This window comes from Phyllobates terribilis, unplaced genomic scaffold (assembly GCF_046119375.1).
Source record: "Phyllobates terribilis strain yellow unplaced genomic scaffold, ASM4611937v1 Scaffold_2__4_contigs__length_985480577, whole genome shotgun sequence".
NCBI lineage: Eukaryota > Metazoa > Chordata > Amphibia > Anura > Dendrobatidae > Phyllobates > Phyllobates terribilis.
In genome coordinates this window covers 94,421,095-94,445,623 of record NW_027362762.1, presented here as the reverse complement: position 1 = coordinate 94,445,623, position 24,529 = coordinate 94,421,095, and the positions used below count along the sequence as shown (strand labels likewise).

Below are 24,529 nucleotides of genomic sequence, written 5' to 3'. Positions count from 1 at the left end.
ATGAGCCCTGCCGTGGCGTCTCCAGAGGACCGGGACGGACCGGCTCCAACCACCTGCTGTGGCCCTCTCTGGGACAGGAGTCCATCTTCTGCAGGTAAGCCTGCAAGGTCCCCCATCATGGACAGGAAACCTAAACTGAGGCGGAAAGAGAGGGCCGCCCTTTTTAACCTGTATGTTTCCTGTCTTTGATGGGCGGATCCTCTCTCTCACGTGGTGCTGTCATGGACGACCGAATAAAAGCATACTTCCGGCTACATTACAACTAGACGTGCCCAGCTAAGCTCAATTCACTTGAATTGAGCAAGGCTGTGCACGTCTAATTGGAATGTGGCCAGGAGCATGCACAGCGTATACTTGCGGTCACATGACCACGCGCTTCCGGTGCTAGAGAATCCTGACAGTGTGTGCCAGTCAGCAGTCACATAAGGATAGGCCATCAATGTAAAAGTAGTGGCCAACCTCTTTAATGATGGGAATCATAAACCCCCTGATATTGTGTACATCCTCATTTAGCGGCCAGAGTTTTGAGCATATAAAATGTGAGCACTCAGCTACTGATGGTGAAAAAAAAGTAGCTTTTTATTTTTAATATGACCTACAACCATGAAACATTAATGAAAACCTGTTCCTCGCACTCGCTCCTTAGCTCGTTGCTTTAAATCTTGGATGCTTTGGGTTGAAGGCTTGAAAAATATGTACAAAATCTTTAAAAATTAAAAGTAATTTATATAAAGTCTTTAATTATTGATCCACCTAAAAGGAGGGTGAAATCACTCGGTCGTATTTTTAGTTCATGTATTTTCTTGCAAGAAACTGAAGCAGTGTCAGTGAGCAGGAAAATCTGTAGAGGAAGTTTTCCAGCTCTTTGATGGGATCCACTCACATGTTCGCAAGAAATTCACAAGTGAACATACAGTCGCGTGCATGAACGGTCATCAATTGTCCAAGTACTAAGCCATTCCAACCACAGCAGAAATAAGTCCCCAGCTTGTGCTCAATCGTGTACGGACTAGTCTCTGAATCACATCTTCTAATGAAGGGGAGCAGAGTATTGTGCAGTAACTGATCCACTGCTCCTATTGCAGCCTTCTGATAATCAGGGTCTAAAAAGGGAACAAAATACAAGTGTCAATGCAATATCAACCTCATTGCAAGGTTTTCAAAATGTATATCAACTGCTTAGTGAAAAGCAGATAGCACATGAAAGTGCTATAATTGTTTTTCGGGGCCCATAAAGTATGATTCGAAAATCAGGCATGCTTTTTAATTTTTTTTCGGACAACCAGCCCACAAAAATAAAAAACTGTACATGTGAATAACGCCATGGGCCATAAGGAGTAGATATTCTACCAGTGAACAGGTCTAGAACACTAACAAAATGACTGGTGTCTGAATGAGGCCTAATTTATGTCCAACCTGAAAGTGTCAACCCAATATCATAGAAGCTGACCTATCAGGACTTTATTCATACATCAGCAAGTGATCTGTTAAACAAGAAATTCACAGATTACAGGTCATTTATTGTACTCATAGCCCAGTTTATAACCCTATAAGGCTGGGTGCCCACGTAGCGTTTTTCAAGCGTTTATGCTGCGGAATTTCCGCAGCGGAAACGCTTGTAAAACGCTAGGTAATCCGCACCCCATGGTCCCCAAGGGGATTCCGCATGTTCTATGCACATGCTGCGGATTTTTCCGCAGCGTTTATGCTGCGTACAAAAATCCGCAGCATGTCATTTAATTTTGCGGAAGCGCAGCGAAACTCCCGCCATTGACTTGCATTGAAACGCATAGAAACCGCGACTGTACATTTGTACAAGCGGCTTCTATGCGTTTCTATGTGCGGATGGTACCCAGTTCTGGAGGAGAGGAGACTCTCATCCAGACCTGGGTACCATTGTACCTGTAAAAAAAGAATAAAATAACAAATAAAGTTATATTCACCTGTCCGGCGGCTTCTCTCTGAATGCCGGCATCGCTTGAGGACCTTCGGTGATGTCACAGTCATGTGACCGCAGGCCCTTCACCGCTCTGTCTCGTGATATGCCGGCAGCCGGGAACCAGACAGGAACGAGAGCTGCAGCACACACCGGGGCCTCGGGGGTGAGTATAGCTTTATTTGTTTTAATTTTTACGGTCACACTGTATAAATCCATGCCGTTTGCATGGATTTATACAGTGTGACCTAATTGTCAAGCACTTTCCAAGTGATGCTATCGCCTGGAAAGCGCTTGTCAATCTGCATGCGGAAACGCATGTGAACCCGCATGTGGATCCGCATGTATTCTGCAGGAAAAACACATGTACAATCTGCATGCGTTTTTTCTGCCAGGGAGATGCAGAAATGCTGCAGAAATTTTCTGCTTCATTTCTGCATCGTGGGCACATAGCCTAAAAGCATTACGCAATAGATATAAAAGGTCATCCCAGAAACGTCCATGTCATCAGAGCCCTCCAATCAGGCTTACCTGTTCTCTTTATTCTCAGATGTTTTCTGCCATGTTGGTTTTGTTTGATTTTCACAATACCGAGCTAATATCTAAAACAGAAGACACGTTTGTTTCATGGAAGACTATAATTTGCAAAGACTATTACTGTAGTACAGAATCAAGCATATTTACCAATTTTGTCCAATTCTTTAGACAGTGCAAACTTAGACTACATAGTCAAGAAGTGGACTCTTCACCAAATTTTTCATGTTGAACTGAACGAACAATGTAATGGCTGCAGAGCTGAATAAGACATGTTTTTATTTCGCCTCTTCGTTGTGGAGATATTGGTAATCAAATAATTTGGCACGTAATGAGTTAACACTAGTGTTGAGCGAGTATGTTCTATTAACCCTTTCGATGTGTATGCTCGGGCCGAGCTCTGAGTGTTTACAGCTGCTCGGTGATATGGTTGAATCGCTCCCGTGTGCATGATTTGCAACTGTTTGGCAGCTTTATTACATGTGAGGAATGTGTAAGAAATAGACATTCCTCACATGTAATAAAGCTGTCAAACAGTTGCAAATCATGCACACGGGAGCGATTCAACCATATCACCGAGCAGCTGTAAATACTCGGCCCGAGCATACTCGCCGAAAGGGTTAATAGAACATACTCGCTCAACACTAGTTAACACCCACTTGGGCTTCACAAAAATTATCAGTTCATTTTCACTGGGGGGCATGCACTTCGGCTCCCTGTACAAGTTGCTGTCGCTGGGGGGGCATGCACTTCGGCTCCCTGTACGAGTTGCTGTCGCTGGGGGGCGTGCACTTCCGCTCCCTGTAAAAGTTGCTGTCGCTGGGGGGGCGTGCACTTCGGCTGCCTGTACGAGTTGCTGTCGCTTGGGGGTGTGCACTTTGGCTCCCTGTACGAGTTGCTGTCACTGGGGGTGTCCACTTCTTCTCCCTGTAGGAGTTGCTATCACTGGGGGCGTGTACTTCTTCTCCCTGTATGAGTTGCCATCACTGGGGGAATGCACTTTTTCTCCCTGTATGAGTTGCTATCGCTGGGGGCGTGCACTACTTCTCTCTGTATAAGTTGCCCAATCATAAGCAGGCTGCAACATCCTAGAGAGAGAACACCCCACCAAAGCTTAGGTTTCTCTGTGTGTGAGATGTAAGGATACAGCTCTGATCTCCTGGTCTCACCTCCTGTATGATTAGACAGTGCTGGGTGTAAAGCATAGGATGAAACACACCTTTCAGATAAGGTCCATTTAAGGCCCCAAGTGAAAACTGCTAACACCCACTTGGATTAATAAAAGTTAAATTATTAGATGCCCCAGACTTTGATTGCTAATATCTCCACAGCTGAGAGGCAAAATTTAAAACAAAAAAACAACACATTTTATTCCGCTTTGCAGTCACTATTACATAGTGTGTCCAGGTCAACATGAAAAATTTGGTGGAAGGTCCTCTTGGAAGGCGTTATCCAGGGAAAACAAGTTATCACTTATCCATAGGATAAGTGATCACTGGTTAAGATCTGACCGCTGGTACTTTTATCCCTGTTAGCGCGCAGTCAGACGGCTATATTACTCAAGCAAGGATCGCATCGCAATCCTTGGACTGGCCATCGGCTATCGCCAACCAGTCCGAGTATTGCGTGCGATCCTGATCAGTCATACGGCCGCCTGACTCTTTCCTTAGAATGGAGCTGCAGTGTGCATGCTTGACCACCACTACCTTCATTCTCTGCCTTTTCCGGCAGCCCTATTGAGAATGAATGAAGCGGCGGTCAGGCACTTTTGTAATGAGGATAAAAATTATTTTTTCTGCCATTTGCAGCTTTGGTGTGATGTCAAATCTTCACTGAGCAATAAGTTATCACCTGTCCTGGACAGGGCTGTGGAGTCGGTAAGCCAAACCTCCGACTAAGACTCCTCAATTTCCATGACACTGACTCAAACTCCGACTCCCTCATACATGGCTCATGTTTAAGTGATAAATTTACTGTATCACAGATTCATCTCAGCTAAAAGTCTAGACCCTTAGATCAGGAATAGGACAGACATTTATAGGACATTTCATAACTTTCCCAAATTCTTATGAAAAAATATTCCCCACAAACTGCATTGAACTACTGTACCCAATTTATTATATATTTCAGGAGTCTCAGTTGGTCCATTTTATACCGACTCCACCAAAATGGGCTCCGACTCCACAGCCCTTGTCCTGGAGATAGGTGCTAACTGGTTTTCACTGAAAACCCCCTTTAAAATTAGACACAGATCCATTTACACGACCTATTAGTTTTCTTAAACTTCCACCAAAATTGTGCTGCGTTTTTTATGGCGCATAGTGTCGCAAGTTAGGTCATGCTTCTTAGCAGAAATGCCACGACCATTGTTTTTACCGACTGTCTCAAAATGCAATAACTGCAATGAATAGTTGCAAGGCTGGATTCACACAAATCATTTCATGCACTTTTTTTTTTTTTTTTAACTAAAAACATCAGTGGTGCCACCAGATATTACTTTAAAGCGTATAGAAAATTCTACAGCGTTTTGTCTTTTGGGAGTTACAACCTATTTTTTTTCATACTCTGCATGCTCTGGGTAGGGTGGTTTTTATTTCATAGACTTCTCTATAGGACTTGAAAAAGGTCATAAACAGAACAAGAACGAGTGTGTGAATAAGGCCACAGCCCCACTATCGGTATATGGTCAGTATTTTATCTCAGGAGTGGAAGCCAAAACCAGATGAGGGACACTCAGAGTAAAGGTATAATAGAAACAAGTCACCAATTCTGCATTCATCACCCACTCCTGAGAAAAAATACTGACCAAATACGGATAGTGGGGCCGTAGCCTTAGACTGAAAAATGCAGGAGCAAGATACAGTTAGTAGTTTATGTCTAAGCACGTACTACGATGTGCAGACCGGCCGCAGGTCTCTTGACCCGAACTCATGTATGCCTATGAGGCTGATGATTTCGGGTCAGAGTGTGCTGGATGTGTGAAGCCGGTCTAAGGGTACATTCAAACGTACTAATTTACAGATTTTGCCTGGGATTCACAACAAATTTGCATCAGAATATGCATGTCATGTTCAATTTCCATTGCATTTTTTTTAAACTATACTGATAATAAAACACCATATGAGAAAGCAGGGCAGAAACCTGTGAAATATCCTCCGCAATGCAGGACATCATCTCCGGACGGGTGGGTGTCCACAACAGGTTTTCATACTCTGACACTTTGGGAGGAGAGGCCAGCTTCAGATTGTGCTGTGGAGAAATTACCATTTAGCTTTTTATAACATTTTAAGAGGCACCTTGAAAGGGCATCTGTGCGCAGATTCTACACTTCAAACTCGTATTATTAAATATATATCTTAGACCTGATGAGACTGGTGTACTTCTTTGAAAACTCATGCGGCAATGGATGTGTAATCCTTGTTGATAGTTCTGCTCCAGATACTCAAATGAGCATTTTAAGAGTCCAGTGACTCTTAAAATGCTCATTTTATTATGAAGCTTATACGGCCATTCTGACACGTATCCAGCTTCATCAGGTGTAAGATATTGTTAGTGAATTATGCAGCTTGTGTTGTAAATTCCGATGACAGATTCCCCTTTAACTGATTTCATTTTCATGGACATAAGAGTAGAAGATACCTTGAACAGGTCTTCCGTTAAGCAGGAGGTCATTTCTGGACGGGGCGGAGTGCCAATACAGAAATCTCTCATCTTAGGCGGAGAGGAGGTCTTAGTTGGGTTTTCATAATAATTATCAGAATGTAAAACTGGAGGAACAGCTTCTTGTAGGTACACATTGTAGGAAAGCTCTGGCCTTGGAATAGGTTTGGTGATGTCCAGAGTTTTCTGAAAGAGTCAAAGGACAAAAAAAAAAAAAAAAAAAAATTATATTCAGATACAAATGGGCAATTACTAATAATGGCATACATATAAGACGTGCACGATGGCACATCGATAAAACCGGGTCAAATACATAAGGCGAGACTAGACCTAGTTCAGCAGCACTTTTCTGAACAGACGTCATCACTATCTGTCTTATTATAGGAGCAGCCAAGTCCCGGCCAGTCTTGTTACAAGACTGCTAAGCTCACATCCAGGTTACTCTCCTCCCCTCTCCGATTGCAGAGAGAACCTGCTTGTATGAGTGCTGATGGGATCACAGCTAACAAGTTCTGTCTACATCTGGAGAACTTGAAATTACAGTTTTGATCAGAGATTCAAGATATTCTGGCCTGAACTCTATCACTATGGTGGAATTAATTTAATTGTTTTCTACTCTGCTACCTATTGAAAGGAACAGATTGATTAATCTGAAGTTTTGTCTTCAGAATATCCTGATCCCTGGGGAGAGGGGCAGTGCGCTGATGACTGACAGTTCATGCCAGAAGCGCAGTCACACTGCTGGTCCAAACTGTGCTCTTCTGAAAATATTATAAAGAGGCAGCTTTGTCTCTGTAGCATTGGAAGAGCACAGGGAAGCCTAAACTGGCCAGGATCAGGGGGAATAACAGGCGTGAAGCTTAAACTGGCCAGGATCAGGAGGAATAGCAGGCGTGAAGTCTAAACTGGCCAGAATCAGGGGGAATAGCAGGCGTGAAGCCTAAACTGGCCAGGATCAGGGGGAATAGCAGGCGTGAAGCTTAAACTGGCCAGGATCAGGGGGAATAGCAGGCGTGAAGCCTAAACTGGCCAGGATCAGGGGGAATAGCAGGCGTGAAGCCTAAACTGGCCAGGATCAGGGGGAATAGCAGGCGTGAAGCCTAAACTGGCCAGGATCAGGGGGAATAGCAGGCGTGAAGCCTAAACTGGCCAGGATCAGGGGGAATAGCAGGCGTGAAGCCTAAACTGGCCAGGATCAGGGGGAATAGCAGGCGTGAAGCCTAAACTGGCCAGGATCAGGGGGAATAGCAGGCGTGAAGCCTAAACTGGCCAGGATCAGGGGGAATAGCAGGCGTGAAGCCTAAACTGGCCAGGATCAGGGGGAATAGCAGGCGTGAAGCCTAAACTGGCCAGGATCAGGGGGAATAGCAGGCGTGAAGCCTAAACTGGCCAGGATCAGGGGGAATAGCAGGCGTGAAGCCTAAACTGGCCAGGATCAGGGGGAATAGCAGGCGTGAAGCCTAAACTGGCCAGGATCAGGGGGAATAGCAGGCGTGAAGCCTAAACTGGCCAGGATCAGGGGGAATAGCAGGCGTGAAGCCTAAACTGACCAGGATCAGGGGGGACAACAGGCGTGAAGCCTAAACTGACCAGGATCAGGGGGGACAACAGGCGTGAAGCCTAAACTGACCAGGATCAGGGGGGACAACAGGCGTGAAGCCTAAACTGACCAGGATCAGGGGGGACAACAGGCGTGAAGCCTAAACTGACCAGGATCAGGGGGGACAACAGGCGTGAAGCCTAAACTGACCAGGATCAGGGGGGACAACAGGCGTGAAGCCTAAACTGACCAGGATCAGGGGGAATAGCAGGCGTGAAGCCTAAACTGACCAGGATCAGGGGGAATAGCAGGCGTGAAGCCTAAACTGGCCAGGATCAGGGGGAATAGCAGGCGTGAAGCCTAAACTGGCCAGGATCAGGGGGAATAGCAGGCGTGAAGCCTAAACTGGCCAGGATCAGGGGGAATAGCAGGCGTGAAGCCTAAACTGGCCAGGATCAGGGGGAATAGCAGGCGTGAAGCCTAAACTGGCCAGGATCAGGGGGAATAGCAGGCGTGAAGCCTAAACTGGCCAGGATCAGGGGGAAGAGCAGGCGTGAAGCCTAAACTGGCCAGGATCAGGGGGAAGAGCAGGCGTGAAGAATAAACTGGCCAGGATCAGGGGGAATAGCAGGCGTGAAGCCTAAACTGGCCAGGATCAGGGGGGATAACAGGCGTGAAGCCTAAACTGGCCAGAATCAGGGGGGACAACAGGCGTGAAGCCTAAACTGGCCAGGATCTGGGGGAATAGCAGGTGAAGCCTAAACAGGCCAGGATCAGGGGGAATAGCAGGTGAAGTCTAAACTGGCCAGGATCAGGGGGGAATAACAGGTGAAGCCTAAACTGGCCAGGATCAGGGGGAATAACAGGTGAAGCCTAAACTGGCCAGGATCAGGGGGAATAACAGGTGAAGCCTAAACTGGCCAGGATCAGGGGGAATAGCAGGTGAAGCCTCGGTGCATTGTTTACTAGCAGACTAATCAGTAGAAGCGATAGTTTCCCGCGACAGTAAACAAAATAAAAAATTAAAGATTCGGGGACAATGGGGCAAAATTTTTATTAGTAAATTACAAGGTGTCTTATTTTTACAACAGTCTTAGAAGATGGGAATAACCTTTTAAGCCAATATAGCATACAGTTGTGGTCAAAAGTTCTGAGACTGATATCAATTTTGTTTTTCACAGTTTGCTTCTTCAGTGTTTTTAGGTCTTGTAGTCCGATGTTTCTACGGTTACTGAAGCACGATTATAATCCTTTCATAAGTTTTTAATAGTTTATTGACAAATACATCAAGTTTATGTAAAGACTCAATATTTACAGTGTTGACCCTTATTTTACAAGACTTCTGCCCTTCGCCCTGACAGCTGGATATCAGCTTGTGGGCTAAATCCTGACTGATGACCGCCAATTCTTGTCTAATCAGGGCTTAGAGTTTACCACAATTTCTGTGTTTTTGTGTGTCCACCTGCTTTTTCAGGATTGACCCCAGGTTCTCAATGGGATTGAGATCTGTGGAGTTTCCTGGCCGTGGACCCAAAAAGGAGACATTTGTGTACTCACCGTAAAATCTCTTTCTCTTAGCCTCTAATTGGGGGACACAGGACCATGGGTGTTATGCTGCTGTCCACTAGGAGGCGACACTATGTTTAATCTGAAAAAGATTAACTGTGGATCCTCCCCTGCAGTATACACACCTGGACGGCGTCAGCCTTCTCCAGTTTTGTGCAAAAGCATTAGGAGGAATGTAACATGGATAACATAACCATGCTTATAAGAAGGCAACTATGTACGAGCTCAAACAAAGACAATATGAGAACTCAACATAATAACGGCCCGGAACGGGCGACAGGGTGGGAGCTGTGTCCCCCAATTAGAGGCTAAGATAAAGAGATTTTACGGTGAGTACACAAAAATCTCCTTTACTCTGTCGCCTCATTGGGGGACACAGGACCATGGGACGTCCCAAAGCAGTCCCTGGGTGGGAAGCAATGGACGAATATTGTGTAGACGGGTCCCTACAATAGGGGCACCGCCGCCTGCAGAACACGTCTGCCCAGGCTCGCATCTGCTGAGGACTGGGTATGAACCCTGTAGTGTTTTGTAAACGTGTGTAGGCTAGTCTAGGTGGCTGCCTTACACACTTGTGCCGAAGCCTGGTGCCGAATGGCCCAGGAGGCCCCTACCGCACGTGTAGAGTGTGCTGTAATACCTGCTGGAAGAGGAGAATTTTTGAGTCGGTAGGCCTCTTGTATGGTGGATTTGATCCACCTGGCAAGGGTAGCTTTGGAAGCTGGTAGACCCTTGCGGCCGCCTTCCAGAAGAAGGAAAAGAGAATCAGACTTCCGGAAGGGCGCAGTCCTAGACACATAGATACGTAATGCCCTGACAAGGTCAAGAGTATGCAGAGCCTTCTCCACTCTATGAACCGGGACCGGACAGAGGGATGGCAGTGAAATTTCCTCATTGAGGTGGAAGTTGGACACAACCTTCGGAAGGAAGGATGGAACCGTACGGAGAACTACCTTGTCCTGGTAAAAAGCCAGGAAGGGTCGTCTGCAGGAGAGTGCTGTGAGTTCAGACACCCTGCGTAGCGAGGTGATTGCCACTAGAAAAACCACCTTCTGTGATAGAAGACGGAGTGAGACTTCCCTAAGGGGTTCAAAAGTTGTTTCCTGCAATGCTGTCAGCACCAGGTTGAGATCCCACGTTTCTAGTGGTCGTCTGTAGGGGGGAACCAATCGGGAAACCAGTTGAAGAAATGTCCTTACTTGTGGCTTGTTAGCAATGCGCGTCTGAAAAAGCACTGAGAGAGCGGACACCTGGCTCTTAAGGGAGGACAGGGACAGTCTGGCCTCCAGACCCGATTGGGGAAAACCAAGTACCCTGGGGAGGGAATAACGGAATGGGGTCTGGCCACGAGATTCGCACCAGGTAAAGAAGGCTTTCCAGGTACGGTAATAAATCTTTGCAGAGGTTGGCTTCCGTGCTCTGATCATGGTTCCAATGACGTCAGACGAGAACCCTGACTGGGCTAAAACCCAGGTCTCAATGGCCATGCCATCAAATTGAGGGCCCCTGAGTTCTGGTGGTAGAACGGGCCTTGTGACAGAAGATCCAGGCGGTCGGGAAGACGCCAGGGGACGTCTGCTGTGAGCTGCACGATGTTGGCGTGCCACGTACGTCTGGGCCAGTCAGGTGCGATTAGGATGGTTGGAACTCCCTCTTGCTTGATTTTCCTCAGCACTCTGGATATCAGGGGGGAGAGGTGGAAAAATGTACAGGAGCTGGAACTGGGTCCATTCCTGGACCAGGGCGTCCGCTCCCAGCGCCCGCGGGTCGTGTGTCCTGGCCATGAAGCTGAAGAACTTGGCATTGAAGTGGGATGCCATTAGGTCCACGTCCGGAGTCCCCCAGCGATGGCAGATCTGGCGAAAATCTTCGGGATGGAGAGACCACTCTCCCGAGTCCATTCCTTGTCGGCTGAGGAAGTCTGCTTCCCAGTTGTCCACACCCGGAATGTGGACCGCCGAGAGAACCGAACCTGTGTCTTCCGCCCAGTGGAGAATGTGTGTCACTTCTCGCATCGCCTGGGCACTGCGGGTCCCCCCTTGGTGATTTACTTATGCCACAGCCGTGGCATTGTCCGACTGTACTCTGATGTGAGAGGCTGCCAGTAAGTGATGGAAGGCTCTCAACGCCAGGAGAATGGCACGAATTTCCAAGATGTTGATGGGCATGGTCGCTTCTGCTGGGGACCACTTGCCCTGTGCTCTGTGGTGTAGGTGTACCGCACCCCAACCCGTCAGGCTCGCGTTGGTGGTCAGAACTTTCCATTGACCCGTGAGAAAGGATTTCCCCTTTGTTAGTGAGGTTGGCTTGAGCCACCAGTGCAGGGACCTCCTGGTTGACGACATCAACTGGAACTTTCTGTCGAGAGAAAAAGGGTTCCTGTCCCATGACTTGAGGATGGCTAGTTGGAGAGGCCTGAGGTGAAGCTGGGCAAATGGGACCGCTTCTATTGCCGCCACCATCCTGCCAAGGACTCTCATGGCAAACCGGAGAGAACGAGGGGGTTTGCGAAGTAGGGTGCGGACTCCTAAACGGAGAGGCAGTGCCTTGTCCTTGGGAAGGAGTACTAGACCCTTGAGGGTGTTGAATAACATTCCCAGGAAGGGCAGAGACTGACTTGGGGTTGGTGAGGACTTTTGTAGGTTGACTAACCAGCCCAAGCGACTCAGAATGTCGATTGTGATTGAGACGCTGAGTTCGCAGTCCTTGAAGGTGGAAGCCTTGATGAGGAGATCGTCCAGATATGGAACGACTATTATGCCTCTGGAGTGCAGGACGTCCATGGTGACTGCCATGACTTTGGTAAACACTCTGGGAGCCGTGGCGAGTCCGAACGGGAGAGCCACGAACTAGTAGTGTTCCTGGTCGATTGCGAACCTGAGAAATCTCAGATGTGCGGGCGCAATTGGTATATGCAGGTATGTGTCTTGTATGTCTATGGAAGAGAGAAATTCTCCTTTCTCCATGGACGCAATGATGGACCGAAGGGACTCCATGCGAAAATGACGTACCCGTACATATTTGTTGAGCTGTTTTAGGTCCAGTATGGGCCGTACGCTGCCTCCTTTTATGGGGATTACGAATAAATGTAAGTAGAACCCTTGGAAGTGCTCGGCCGTGCGGACCAGTACTATGACTCCTGCTTGAAGAAGCGAGGAGACCGCGTGGTGGAAGGTAAGAGCCTTGGCTGGTGGTTTTGGGGGAACAGACAGAAATAATCTGTTTGGCGGGTTGGAAGTGAACTCTATCTTGTATCCTGAAAACACCAGTTCCCTGACCCACCTGTCTTCTGTAATAGACAGCCAGACTTGGTGAAAGAGCGAAAGACGGCTGCCTACAGGCGGGGTGTCTTCCGGAGTCCGTGAGTCATGATGAGGAGGAAATGCGAGATTTTCCTCCTTTAAATTTTGACTGGCCTGCCCTTGATTGCCAGGTCTTGTCCAACTTTTGCGTCGACCTCGAGTTGTCCCTGCGTGGAGCAATGTTGTTATTCTGTGCTGGTCGCGAGATGGACCAGCCGGAAGAGTTCCGAAAGGATCGGAATCGTGCTTGATTGCGCTTTTTGTAAGTGTGTTTGGGCTTCAGTTGGGGGAGAGAGGTACTCTTACCCCCGGTGGCGTTGGATATCATTGTGTCCAACTGTTCACCGAAAAGCCGACCACTGAGGTATGGGAGGTGTGTGAGGGATTTCTTTGAGGCTGCATCTGCTTTCCATGGCGTTTGATGCTATCCCCGCTGCACCCCTTGCAGAATCCAGAGCTGCATGGAGCATGTAATCTGCTACAACTGCTATTTGGTGCGCTTGGTCCGACAGTTCAGGGGTAGATGCTTGTAGGCCATTTTGTAAATTTTGGGCCCAGGCCAAGATAGCCTTAGTAGCCCAAACTGAGGCGAACGCGGGAGCCAGGGAGGCCCCTGCGGCCTCGAAAATTGAACGAGCCATGCGTTCCACCTGACGGTCTGCTGTGTCCCTGAGGGTTGAACTATCTGGCAGTAAAAGGAGTGTCTGTGCTGCTAGTCTGGAGACTGGGGGGATCCACTTCAGGTGGATCTGTCCACTGTTTGGTGACCTCCTGTGGAAAGGCGTACCGCGCCTCCAGATATTTGCGATTAGTAAACTTTTTTTCTCAGGTTGTGAGAACTGCTTTTTAAGGATCGCTTTAAACTCTGGGTGGTCAAATAAGACCTTAGGCAATTTCAGGACTCCTTCAAAGGAAATCTTATGTCCTGGAGTCTCCAGGGGTGGGTCGGAGATGTCCAGCACCCGATGGATGGATGAGATTAGATCATCAACTAGCACTGTATTGCCAGGGGGATAGGGATTAGGGACCCTTCGGTTTCCTTGTCTGAGTCGGAATCACAGATGTCTTCCGAATCCTGTGTATCACTAAGGCGTCTCCTGCTGGGAGAACCGGAGCGGAGGCCTACTCTGGTCAGGGATGGCTGTGGGGATCTGCATTGTCTGTCCCTGTCAGGGGACGGTCTAGATGAGCTGGGAGTACGGTGTCTCTCACTGGAAGGGGACGACCGTGTGGTATGGGATGACGCAGATGAACGTGACCTGTGGGTCCGTTTGCGTCCTGACCTAGACGAGGATGTGCCCGTGCCATCATGTCCCCAAGTGGAACTCTCCCTTTGCTGAGTAGTGTTCATAGTCGATGCATGACTCTGCAGAGCCTGAAGCAATATGGATGTGAGGTTATCTATAGACTGCATCATAGATTGCGACATCTGAGTGACCTATTCCGGTGTGGTATTAGGCACCGAAGTATTGGCAAGGGCTTCATGGGGCTCTGGCACAGCAGTCTGCATGCAGTCCTGGCAATGTGGATACGTGCTGCCACTGGGGAGAGTATTACTGCAGGCTGTACAGAGTGCATAATAGCAGTCCTGCCTGGTTCTCTTGGACCTTGAGCCCGGCATAGTATACAGGGGTGGCTATGCAGAGGGGGACAGCAATGCAGAGAAGCTTATAGGATTCACAGCCGAGTGAGAGACTCCAGCTGTGATCTTACCACACCAGTGTGCCTCTTAAGTCCAGCGCCGCAGATCCACAATCCTGTACCCCCTGGAGACTGGCAGGCCTGGTCTGTATGTGCCGACCGGTAGCTGCAGGGTTAATGTTCCTGTAGCAGATAATGGCCGCCGGAGTGTGATGAAGAAGGTGGGCGGAGAGCTGAAAAGGGCGGCAGTATTGCTGAAAAACGCGCCCTTTCAGCTTGGCTCCGCCCCTTCTGTGACACTGTAGAGTGTCATATTCGTCATCCGGGGGGGGGGGCGGGCCATGGGGAAAGAGATTCGGCAGCGGCTTCGGCTAGGCCGAAGCCGCGGTGTAAATTTATAGCCGATGCCCAAAAGGGCTCCAGGCCGGCACGGAAGTCAGGGGGGGTGCCGGATCTGAACCGGACCCCCCGGTTTTAACGGCAGTAATGGCGGTAGGGGTATTAGTGTAAGGGGGGGCCCTTGAAGGGTCTCCCTGAGGCACCATAGCGCTGGTGCCAGCAAAGAGACAGGGCTGGGAAGGCCTGTATCTAAGTATGCCATGTCTGCCTTGCACTCTCCCCGGCCCCAACAGGAGTCCACAGCAGGGCTGGGATTCCTGGACTCGGTGCAGAGTGTCAGCTACTGGGAGCTGCGGTTGCCTGCACAGGCCCTACCTGAGGCGTCTCAACCTAATACCCCCCAGAGAGGGATTAGGGAGGGTGCTGCTGTCACCATCAGGGGGCTGTTATCCTCGCCTCGACCTCAACCCAGAGACCAAAAGGAATTGGGGAAGGAGGGGGGGGGTCTCGATTTCGAACCAGCACCCGAGGGGCTGGGGAAGGAGAGACATGGTAAGTACAGTAGACATCTCGACTTCAACTGTGTACCACATAAAAGGGGGCAGAGGAAGGAGCCATGCCGGGAGTCTCGCAGGAGACCCTCTTACCTTCATCTGTAAATCCGTCGGAAAAAAAATCGGAGTAAAAAAATCTTTAGGTGTGCCTCCTATGCGACACTAAGCAAAAACTGGAGAAGGCTGACGCCGTCCAGGGGTGTATACTGCAGAGGAGGAGCCACAGTTAATCTTTTTCAGATTAAGCATAGTGTTGCCTCCTAGTGGACAGCAGCATAACACCCATGGTCCTGTGTCCCCCAATGAGGCGACAGAGTAATGTCAAATGTTTTATTCACTAAGGGGCTGGGCATATCCAGTAACTTCCAAATTACATAATTGAGCTGAAAAATCCCATCATTGAGCCGAGAAATGCCCAGTCCCGGCAATGACCATGCCTGCATGAAATTTCCACCAGCGAAGGCAGGTCATGATAAAAGCAGTGTCCTGTCAGTCATAAACCAGAGACAGGTAACAGACAGGTGGGAGAAGACCAAGTGCAACATCCAACAACACAGACACTTGCGCCTCTTCAACATAAAACTTCCACGGCTGATTACAAAAGAATGACAAACGGGCTCTGGAGAGGTAGTAGATCAAGCGCGCTGCTGCCCTATTCATTCTTTTCCATTTCAGGGGCTGCGCTTGGGTTGTCAATTCCAACGCATGCACAGGACAAACTCCCTCATCACTGTGCGATATTCCTTTTCAGTGCACAGTGACAGTGCGCTCCCTCGTCGGCTCTGATGACTAGTGACGAGCTGGCGAGAGTGCACTGTCAGTGAGCATTGTAAGGTGAGAACCTGGTGTGCAGGAAAAGCAGAAACCAGTCCAGCCCCCAAAACAGTCATCATTTTCAGGGGGCAGGGTTGGTCTCTGCTTTCCTTGTTCAGTTAGAGAGTGTAGAGACGGAAAGCTAGGAACTCTTTAATGATAATATATTAGAAGAGAGATTAGATTATTATATTAAATTAATGTTAGTTTCGGACCACCCCTTTAAGTACAACAAAATGGATGTAAACCACGGTAATAAGCAGAAGGGCCGCACTTACTAGTGTGTCGCTCTGCAGCCACTTGGTCGCAAAGCTAGGTAATGGTGGAGTGTCTAAATTCTTAACCACTGAAGGCTCTTTACTTTCTGATGGTTCAGGATACATGCAGTTTAGGTCTTTCTTCTGCACCTTTAGTCCAGGTGTGCAGAATGTGGGGGGACAAGGAGAATCCACAATGTCTGTATCTACGCAGGAAACATTAGGTTAATTGATTTTCAGTTATGTTTGCTTTTAGGCCCCCAAAAACCTTAGATTAACGTTGGCCAAACTTGCCGATACTGATGGACATTCTAATGGGGATGAGGCCTCTCTATTATTCCCCAATAGAGGGGAACAGAAAGATCTGGAAAGTCAGTTTTCAGACTGCTGATCCTTTTGTTCTCAAAGAAATAAGCCACCAGCAGAGGTGTCTGGCAGCGGCTCTCTCACACAGCCGAGAGCCCCTTTGTGTGGGAGAGTCGAGAGAGATAGCCGCCAGCTGAATGATCGCAGCTAACTAAAGTGTACGAGGGGCTTTACTGCTGGACTCCCCAATTAAATATATGTTGGCTTTTAATAAAACCCTTCCCAGCTAAGCATATTATACAGGCAGGGACATACTACATCGCAGAGGCTGACAAACATCATGGAAGTTCTGACTTCTCTCCTGACTTGAAGAAGTGGCATCATCATCCGTCTCACTGAAAAACAAGATTTATAGAGAATAGGATTAAGTCTATGGTTCAATTAGGTTATTGGATGTTTATATTTTTACGCCAAAGAAAAGGTAAGGACGTGTGTTTTATTTGATATTTAATCGGATTACTTTTTGTGTTCCTCAGTTAAATGGATTGAAAAAAAAAAATGAAAATAAAAAGTTTAAGTCTCTCTCCTTTTCACCATTCACAAACAAGAAAAAAATGTAAAACTGAAAAAATAGGTAAAATTAAATAAAAAGCATTAGATATCGTTGTGTTTGTAAAATGTGATCAAAATAGAAAATTATTTAAACTGTACACAAAAAAAAAAAATTAAATTAAAATTGTGATTTTTCGGTTGGCGTACATACCGTCCAGCAAAAAAACTAGTCCTCATACGGCTATGGGGACTGAAAAAAAAAAAAAAAGTTATGGCTATTGTAAGAAGGAGAGGAAAAAAATGAAAGAGCAAAAACGTGATGGCCAGCTCTACATCCCCTTTATGTCATGTTCTGCTACCTTACACACGATATTACTCCTATAATACATATATACAGCTGTATAGCACTTACTTTGTTTTGCTTTCAGGGTGCTTTGTGTCACACTTTTCATCCATTACATCAAGACCGACTTTCTTAAGGACCTTCAGTCCCGGGGTGCAGAACACAGGTGGTAGTGGGGAGTCCACACTTCTGAGATCTACTAAGAAATTGTATGATGAACTGTTGGATATTTCAGCTAATAGTCGAGATCCCACGAGTGCCAAATACAAAGGGATCGGAATCACCTCTAATTAAAGAATACCGTTACTTTTGGAAATAATTTGAAGTCCTCTTCAAGGACAACTCCCTTCTTAAAGGGATTGTCCACTACTCAGACAACCCTTTCTCAATCACTATATTTCCACATGTAAAATACTAATAGCCTGTTCTCATTTGGGATGACAGCGTCGGGTGTCCCGGGGCTTATGTCACGTGAGCTCTGCAGCTAATCAGAGGCTGCTTCACGCTTCCTTCCTTTGGACATAACTGACATCCATAGGATGTGAGAGCGGCAGCAGTTCTCACTTCCTCTGAAAGTCAGTTTTGTCCAAAGGAAGGGAGAGTGAAGCAGCCTAGGTGAGGACGCTGATTGGCTGAAGAGCTCCCTTGACAATGTCAAGTGAGCCCCGGCACCAACATTGCTGGAATGGTGCCGGCACCGGAGGTTAGTATACGTTGTTGTTATGGGGGAATATAAAAATTAAGAAGGGGTTGTCAGTAGTGGCCAACCCCCTTAAAGGCTGCACTTACCTTCCGCTTCAGCGATATCTGCGCTGGGTTTCTAAGTGCTTGCGTAACAATCTTATATCATGTGAGCGCTGCTGCCAATCAGTGGCGGCTAATGGGCTGCAGAACTACCACCTCCCCAACATGTCGAGTTTCCATGATGGAAGTGTGAGCGTGCCAAACATATTGCAGGAGAGTCCGAGGGTTTTTTTTTACTTGGGGCACTACAGCATTTGAGAAGGCATTGCCCAAGTAGTGGACAACCTCCTTAATATGATGACAAACCAACTTGAAAAGTCTGAGTAAGATCATTTAGTAGTGGATAGAAATTTTTTTTTATATAACGAAAAAGAAAATGAGTTGCTGCAGGTTACAGTGCACTGAGCCCCCCCTGTACACTCGTTGTCATAAGGGTCCTAGACTAGATACATGTCATTAAAGGCTCAGACATGTTTTGCATCATATGAGTCTATGCTTAAAAGGTGTATGTTAGGTAGCCACTTACCGCTCCTGCAAATCAGATGGGCAGGGGTGGCCAGCAGGTTTTTAATGTCCTTGGATAATTCTTTTGGTTTCTCAGGACCACTGCAGGGAAATATAGGGGTAAGAAGTATATTTATGGTACATTTATATAAGTCTAGAAGTCTCGTCAAGCATATTTGCTCCTTATGGATTTACATTGTTCATTTTGGCATGGAGACAATATTGCATCAAATAAGTGTGAAATTACAACTGTTCTGGAGAACTTCCACCAGGATTATGTCATGGACATGATAATACATCATCTACATGTCACTTAGGTTGTGGTCATGTGAATTGGAGCCTATGAAGCTGTTAGTTCCCCTTGAGACTGATAAACAGTGAGAAAATACATCTGCTATTTGGTCATGGGATTCCCATCTCCAAGAATAATATTAGCAAATACTTCCAATTAGATATGTAGTATAGTTCTTCTGAATCGCTATGTCACTTACCTCATGTGCAGGGCAAAGTAGCAATATCCTGCACATGGGGTAAGCGACATAGTGATTCAGAAGAACTATACTACATATCTAATTGGAGGTATCTGCCTTTCTTCTGTTATTCTCTGGGAAATATATGAATTGACCATTGTATATTAGGTGTTTCCTTGCACAATACATTCAGTAGTAGAATAGACATAAAGAATAGCACATTTCCAAGAGGAATAACAGGAATGACACAATACACAGTCCTAATAAAAGGTGGTTCAGTATTTTTATTTTATACGCATTGCTGGTAATTACTAGGACAGACATGTCAGGGTCTATGCAAAAACAATAGGAGAAAGTTTTTGTATGTCGATCACAGTATATTCTGGAAAGCCAGGACGGGTCGGACATATTACTGCACACGTGAGCTCATATATAGTCACATACAGTACCTTCCTTTCTTCTTGTTTATTAGTGCCATTGTGTAGTCATCGTTCAGATTTGCGCTGTAGTCACTTATCCCAAAGTGTTGGATTTGAGAGAAGTCTTCGTCCCTACATAAGGCGTACTTTGGGGTCTTGGCCACATTTATAGAGCGGATATCTTGATACAAGGGTCTTGGCTTCTCTTCTGGAGCCTTTTTATTAATCTGCGGTTCCCACACTACGGGCAGCTGGTAATGAGACAGGCCAAAGTCAGACAGCTGAGGGACTCGCAGTAAATCCCATGCGACCTGCTTCTCGATGACTGGTGGAGGTGGAAGAACTTGTGGATCAGAGCTCTGACAACTCTCCTCGGCGCTCTCGGATGTGACCTCAGCAGCATCATCGTCTTCTGTAAATTCATGAATAAGGTGCAAAACACAGATTAATGGGCACTACCAATAGAAAAGCGGTGTGTCAGAATACTTATCACATAAATGCAAAATGTCAGCGATCTGAAAGTCAATATATAGAAAAATATCCAGAGTAAATCACAACAAAAGCTGTAGAAAATCAGCTAGGTGTACAGAAACCTTGGCATATGTGCACACAGTGCCATTTAGATGACAACTCTTCAGAAAACCGCAGGCGGTGAGTCTTTTTTTTTTGCAAGCAGAAGCCACCTGAAGATGGGTCCAGGCCGCTTTTGAAGCCTGATGCGGTTACACGAAATTAGAAAAGATTGAACATGTGCACAGCAATTTGTTTTCACATTGCTGTGCATATGTTAATTCTTTTAAAGATTTGTTAAGTGATTTTTCCACACACCTTCCAGGTGGAATCAGCCTAAAAAAGAAGTGGCGTTCACATGCCCTTACTGAGATTTGCAGGCGATGATAAGTCACTACGGTTTTACTGTATAATTACTTCCATATCATGTGTATATAATGTTACCTGCTGCTTCACTATCAGGCGGGTTATATCCGTACTTCTGAAATGTGTCTTTGATTTGCTGGATGTCAGAGACATTTCTCTGCTGCAGCACTTTACAGATCTTTATGAAATTATTCAGTTCTTGCCCTCTCTTTTCGTTTTTATCAATAGTGGCCTGGATATCACTCTGTAAAAAAAAGGGACAACACGAGTAATTTATCAGAAGTGGAATAAAATGCAAATGCTGCCTCTATTGGGTATCTGCAGAAAATGCTGGGGAACAAAAAAAAAAAAAAAATGCAGTCTACGGCCCCGTCGGCTAATGCGTCCGGACTCCGTTTTGAGGGGGATTTCGGATGTATGCCCCGATGGGGACACAGAACGCAATGTGAAAGCACCCTAATGCTACATCAGAGGCATTTCTGACTTCTGGTCCTCGCACCGATCTTGAGAACAGGGATCCCACCACTCACATTTTGCTGTGAATGAAGGGAGTGTCGGATCCTGTGGGACTTCCTTCATTCACCTGCCCCCAAAAAATCCGAGCAAGTGTATGTGGATAATGGTGTACATGTACCTCACCTTCATGCTCATGATATCTGAGCGCAGATCGTGCAGCACTCGCATTGGAGATTCTTCCTCATAGTCTGCAAAAAGAAGAGGAAACACAAAGTAAGAATGCACAGAAATGTAAAGTAGATGGGAGGAGGGTGTACAATTGATTCAAAGGAGTTTTCAAGGCATAAGATTGATCAATATCAAATGTAGCAGCCATCACACTGCCAAAAACTGTGCCAACATGCAGTCTCACTGGACATCAGAGTGGTGCACTCACCATTGTCTTCCTGAGTGAACACTTGCTCCAGCTGCGCAGTCTCCTTCTCCAAAGTCAGCGCCAGACGCCTTAATTTGCAGAAGAAGTTTCCAGTCACTGACATGGCTGCAGTGGAGAATGGGGTAGACGACGGGGTATTATTTAACCACACAACAGCTGTAGGTAGAGGTGGTAAAATGGCAGTGAAAATAATCTGCATATTAACCATTTTAAATAAATCTAATTCCTATTTCTGTTCTCTGTGCAACTACATAGACTTGCATTGCCGATTTGAATAAGACTCTTGGATCAAAAATTGGACGTCTCCTAGGTCCAAGGAAAAAAAATTGTACACGTGCACAACCCCATGGAATATCATTATTATTAATTTATATAGCACCATAGATTCCATGGTGCTATCATGGGACGAGTGCTAATCAAGGAAACCACGGCTAGCACTCGTCCGATATAATCAGTGGTGTGCACGAGCCCCTAAAGGAGGTTATCCAGGAGCGGTGTCACACAGCTGGTAGGTGGGGATGAAGATCCGTGCCTGATCCAATAATGACTGCCTAAGGATATTACACAATGAGTAATTCCCGACATTTATGTTAAGTTCCCAAAATGAATTTTTGATGCAGTATATTTTCGCTGTGCAAAGAGACGCAACACTGCGCCTCTTTACTACTTAGCGTAAACTGACCAGCAGTGTGCATTTAATTTCCGCAATATTTCAAAATTCTCTTGTGGGTACAGTGAGTGCAGATTTTCCCAATAGAATTGCATTAAATTAAATAAAAAATGCAGAGAAAGAAAATGCATATGCAGTTACCCACTATAAAAGCATGTAATCCACCCATGACTAGATCAATAAGTTATACCAGAAAGTATCAAACACAAAGCAGCTTTATTTAAAACATGACATATCCACAAGAGACAAAAACGCAATAAAACGGACTTAAAAAAAAACGCACTCAAAAATGCTAGTAACCTAATTCACCTAAAAGGTGCAAAAATGCTGCAACATCAAATACTCATCGTGGGAACGTAGCCTAAAAATGATAAGCGAACCAAAGAATAGGTGATCATTTGCAGACCAGTAGTGGGGGGTTGACCACGGGAATTTCAATTGATACTAATTAATAGGCAGTATGGGGAACATGCTAAAAAGAAAGAACAAAACGTAATAAGCTACTGGTATAAAAATAGAGGAGGTGTAATAGGTTTCCTGCAGATCTGAGAAGTGGAATATGTGCAGATTATAGAGGAATGAGCAGGTGTATACTGAATTCCCTGACCCATATGAAAAGATGCATCTGGAATATCCTTTCCCTTTTTGATACGGAATAATCATGGAAAAAGTACAATCTATAGTGGACTGAACACACATCCCATATAAAACAGATATTGAATTCCCTGTGCTTGTAATGTGGGGAATGAGGATGGACCATGTGCAGTGTTGTAGTGAGATGTAGACACGTTCCATATTATTTATACTGGCCAACAATTGTTCTGACTCTTTATATATAAGTGTATTACAGCACTGATGGGCACCCCTGCCCATCAGTGCTGTAATAGGGCACAATACCTGCAGTTAGGCGGTGCTGCTGGACCATCCCTTTAAAGGGTAAAGGATTTTTCTTATATTAGGTGTGCAGAAATGCACCGGACAGATACAGAAGCAGCAGCATCAGCCGCCGCCATCCAACATGTGTGCTACTAATGGGCTACATGAGACGGCTGCGGTGCTGTCCGGAGTATAGCAGCATTTTTCTACCCATCGAGCAGGTTTTAGGCGCTGGAGGAGAGTTTTTAATTGCCCACTAGTGCAGCGATCCACTGAGATGAATGAAATCAAAACGATTACAGTGCAGTGAGCATCTGTATAATCCACACTGGTCAGTAATGTGCACCTTCCTCATCTGCGAGGTCCAGGGAAGTGATTGCACCTCTGTTTCTCCACCGATAACTTATTCCTTTTTGTACATCCTATTCTGTGGGACTGATGGAAAAAGCAGGAGCTGCACTCTGGGGGTCCCAGCACTGAAACCCCACTGATCCACAAGTTATTATAGGTTTTAATGTTGAGAATATCCCTTTAAAGGACTGTCAGGGCATGCTGGGAGGTGTATTCTGGGCACAGGTTGGAGACCACTGCTGTACACAATATAATCAGAGCATGCAGCTGTATCAGGGCATGCTGGCACCTGTAGTGTAACACTGGGCAGTGATAATGTACCCTCCCCTCCAGCTGATTAGTTCCCAGCATGCAGCTGTATCAGGGCATGCTGGCACCTGTAGTGTAACACTGGGCAGTGATAATGTACCCTCCCCCCCAGCTGATTAGTTCCCAGCATGCAGCTGTATCAGGGCATGCTGGCACCTGTAGTGTAACACTGGGCAGTGATAATGTACCCTCCCCCCCAGCTGATTAGTTCCCAGCATGCAGCTGTATCAGGGCATGCTGGCACCTGTAGTGTAACACTGGGCAGTGATAATGTACCCTCCCTCCCAGCAGATTAGTTTCCAGCATGCAGCTGTATCAGGGCATGCTGGCACCTGTAGTGTAACACTGGGCAGTGATAATGTACCCTCCCTCCCAGCAGATTAGTTTCCAGCATGCAGCTGTATCAGGGCATGCTGGCATCTGTAGTGTAACACTGGGCAGTGATAATGTACCCTCCCTCCCAGCAGATTAGTTCCCAGCATGCAGCTGTATCAGGGCATGCTGGCACCTGTAGTGTAACACTGGGCAGTGATAATGTACCCTCCCCCCCAGCTGATTAGTTCCCAGCATGCAGCTGTATCAGGGCATGCTGGCACCTGTAGTGTAACACTGGGCAGTGATAATGTACCCTCCCCCCCAGCTGATTAGTTCCCAGCATGCAGCTGTATCAGGGCATGCTGGCACCTGTAGTGTAACACTGGGCAGTGATAATGTACCCTCCCTCCCAGCAGATTAGTTTCCAGCATGCAGCTGTATCAGGGCATGCTGGCATCTGTAGTGTAACACTGGGCAGTGATAATGTACCCTCCCCCCCAGCTGATTAGTTCCCAGCATGCAGCTGTATCAGGGCATGCTGGCACCTGTAGTGTAACGCCGGGCACTAGGTGCGCGCACAGGCCGTCAGTGCTATACCGTGTCCTGTGCCGACCTCTCAGACCTGATGGCTGCCATTACCCCGCACCTGAGCTGCCCGGTGCCCGGGCCCCGCTGTTCTTTGCTCACACGGACGTCCGCAGCCGCCAACAACTTGAATTTTTTTTTCTAACACTCGCTGTGAAAACTTTATTGACACAAT

General features: G+C 46.7%; 1 protein-coding gene across 5 annotated transcripts; it reads right to left on the bottom strand.

The window, feature by feature from the left end:
* Positions 1–583: 583 nt before the first annotated feature.
* Positions 584–24,529, bottom strand: SKA3 (spindle and kinetochore associated complex subunit 3). 5 transcript variants are annotated; one of them, XM_073662253.1, is made up of 13 exons: positions 24,416–24,526; positions 21,249–21,404; positions 20,996–21,060; positions 20,435–20,600; positions 19,511–19,892; positions 18,614–18,693; positions 17,413–17,542; positions 16,764–16,843; positions 16,164–16,348; positions 6,110–6,316; positions 5,612–5,719; positions 2,468–2,538; positions 584–1,103 (listed from the first exon to the last, which is right to left on the bottom strand). In XM_073662253.1, the coding sequence occupies exons 2-13, from the start codon at positions 21,349–21,351 to the stop codon at positions 1,097–1,099; spliced, it is 1,584 nt and encodes a 527-aa protein (XP_073518354.1). In that variant the 5' UTR covers positions 21,352–21,404; positions 24,416–24,526; the 3' UTR covers positions 584–1,096. The 5 variants fall into 5 exon arrangements, with proteins under 5 accessions (XP_073518354.1, XP_073518364.1, XP_073518370.1 ...); XM_073662263.1 differs by having other exon boundaries at positions 24,367–24,504; XM_073662269.1 differs by having other exon boundaries at positions 21,249–21,353; positions 24,367–24,500.

Excerpts from the sequence above, each read along its gene's own strand:
- SKA3 (XM_073662245.1), bottom strand. The coding sequence starts at position 21,351 with ATGTCAGTGACTGGAAACTTCTTCTGCAAATTAAGGCGTCTGGCGCTG. Across the intron at positions 19,893-20,434 it reads GCCTGATAGTGAAGCAGCAG|AAGACGATGATGCTGCTGAG; the intron begins GTAACATTATAT and ends ATGAATTTACAG. Across the intron at positions 17,543-18,613 it reads CCATCTGATTTGCAGGAGCG|TAGATCTCAGAAGTGTGGAC; the intron begins GTAAGTGGCTAC and ends ACAATTTCTTAG.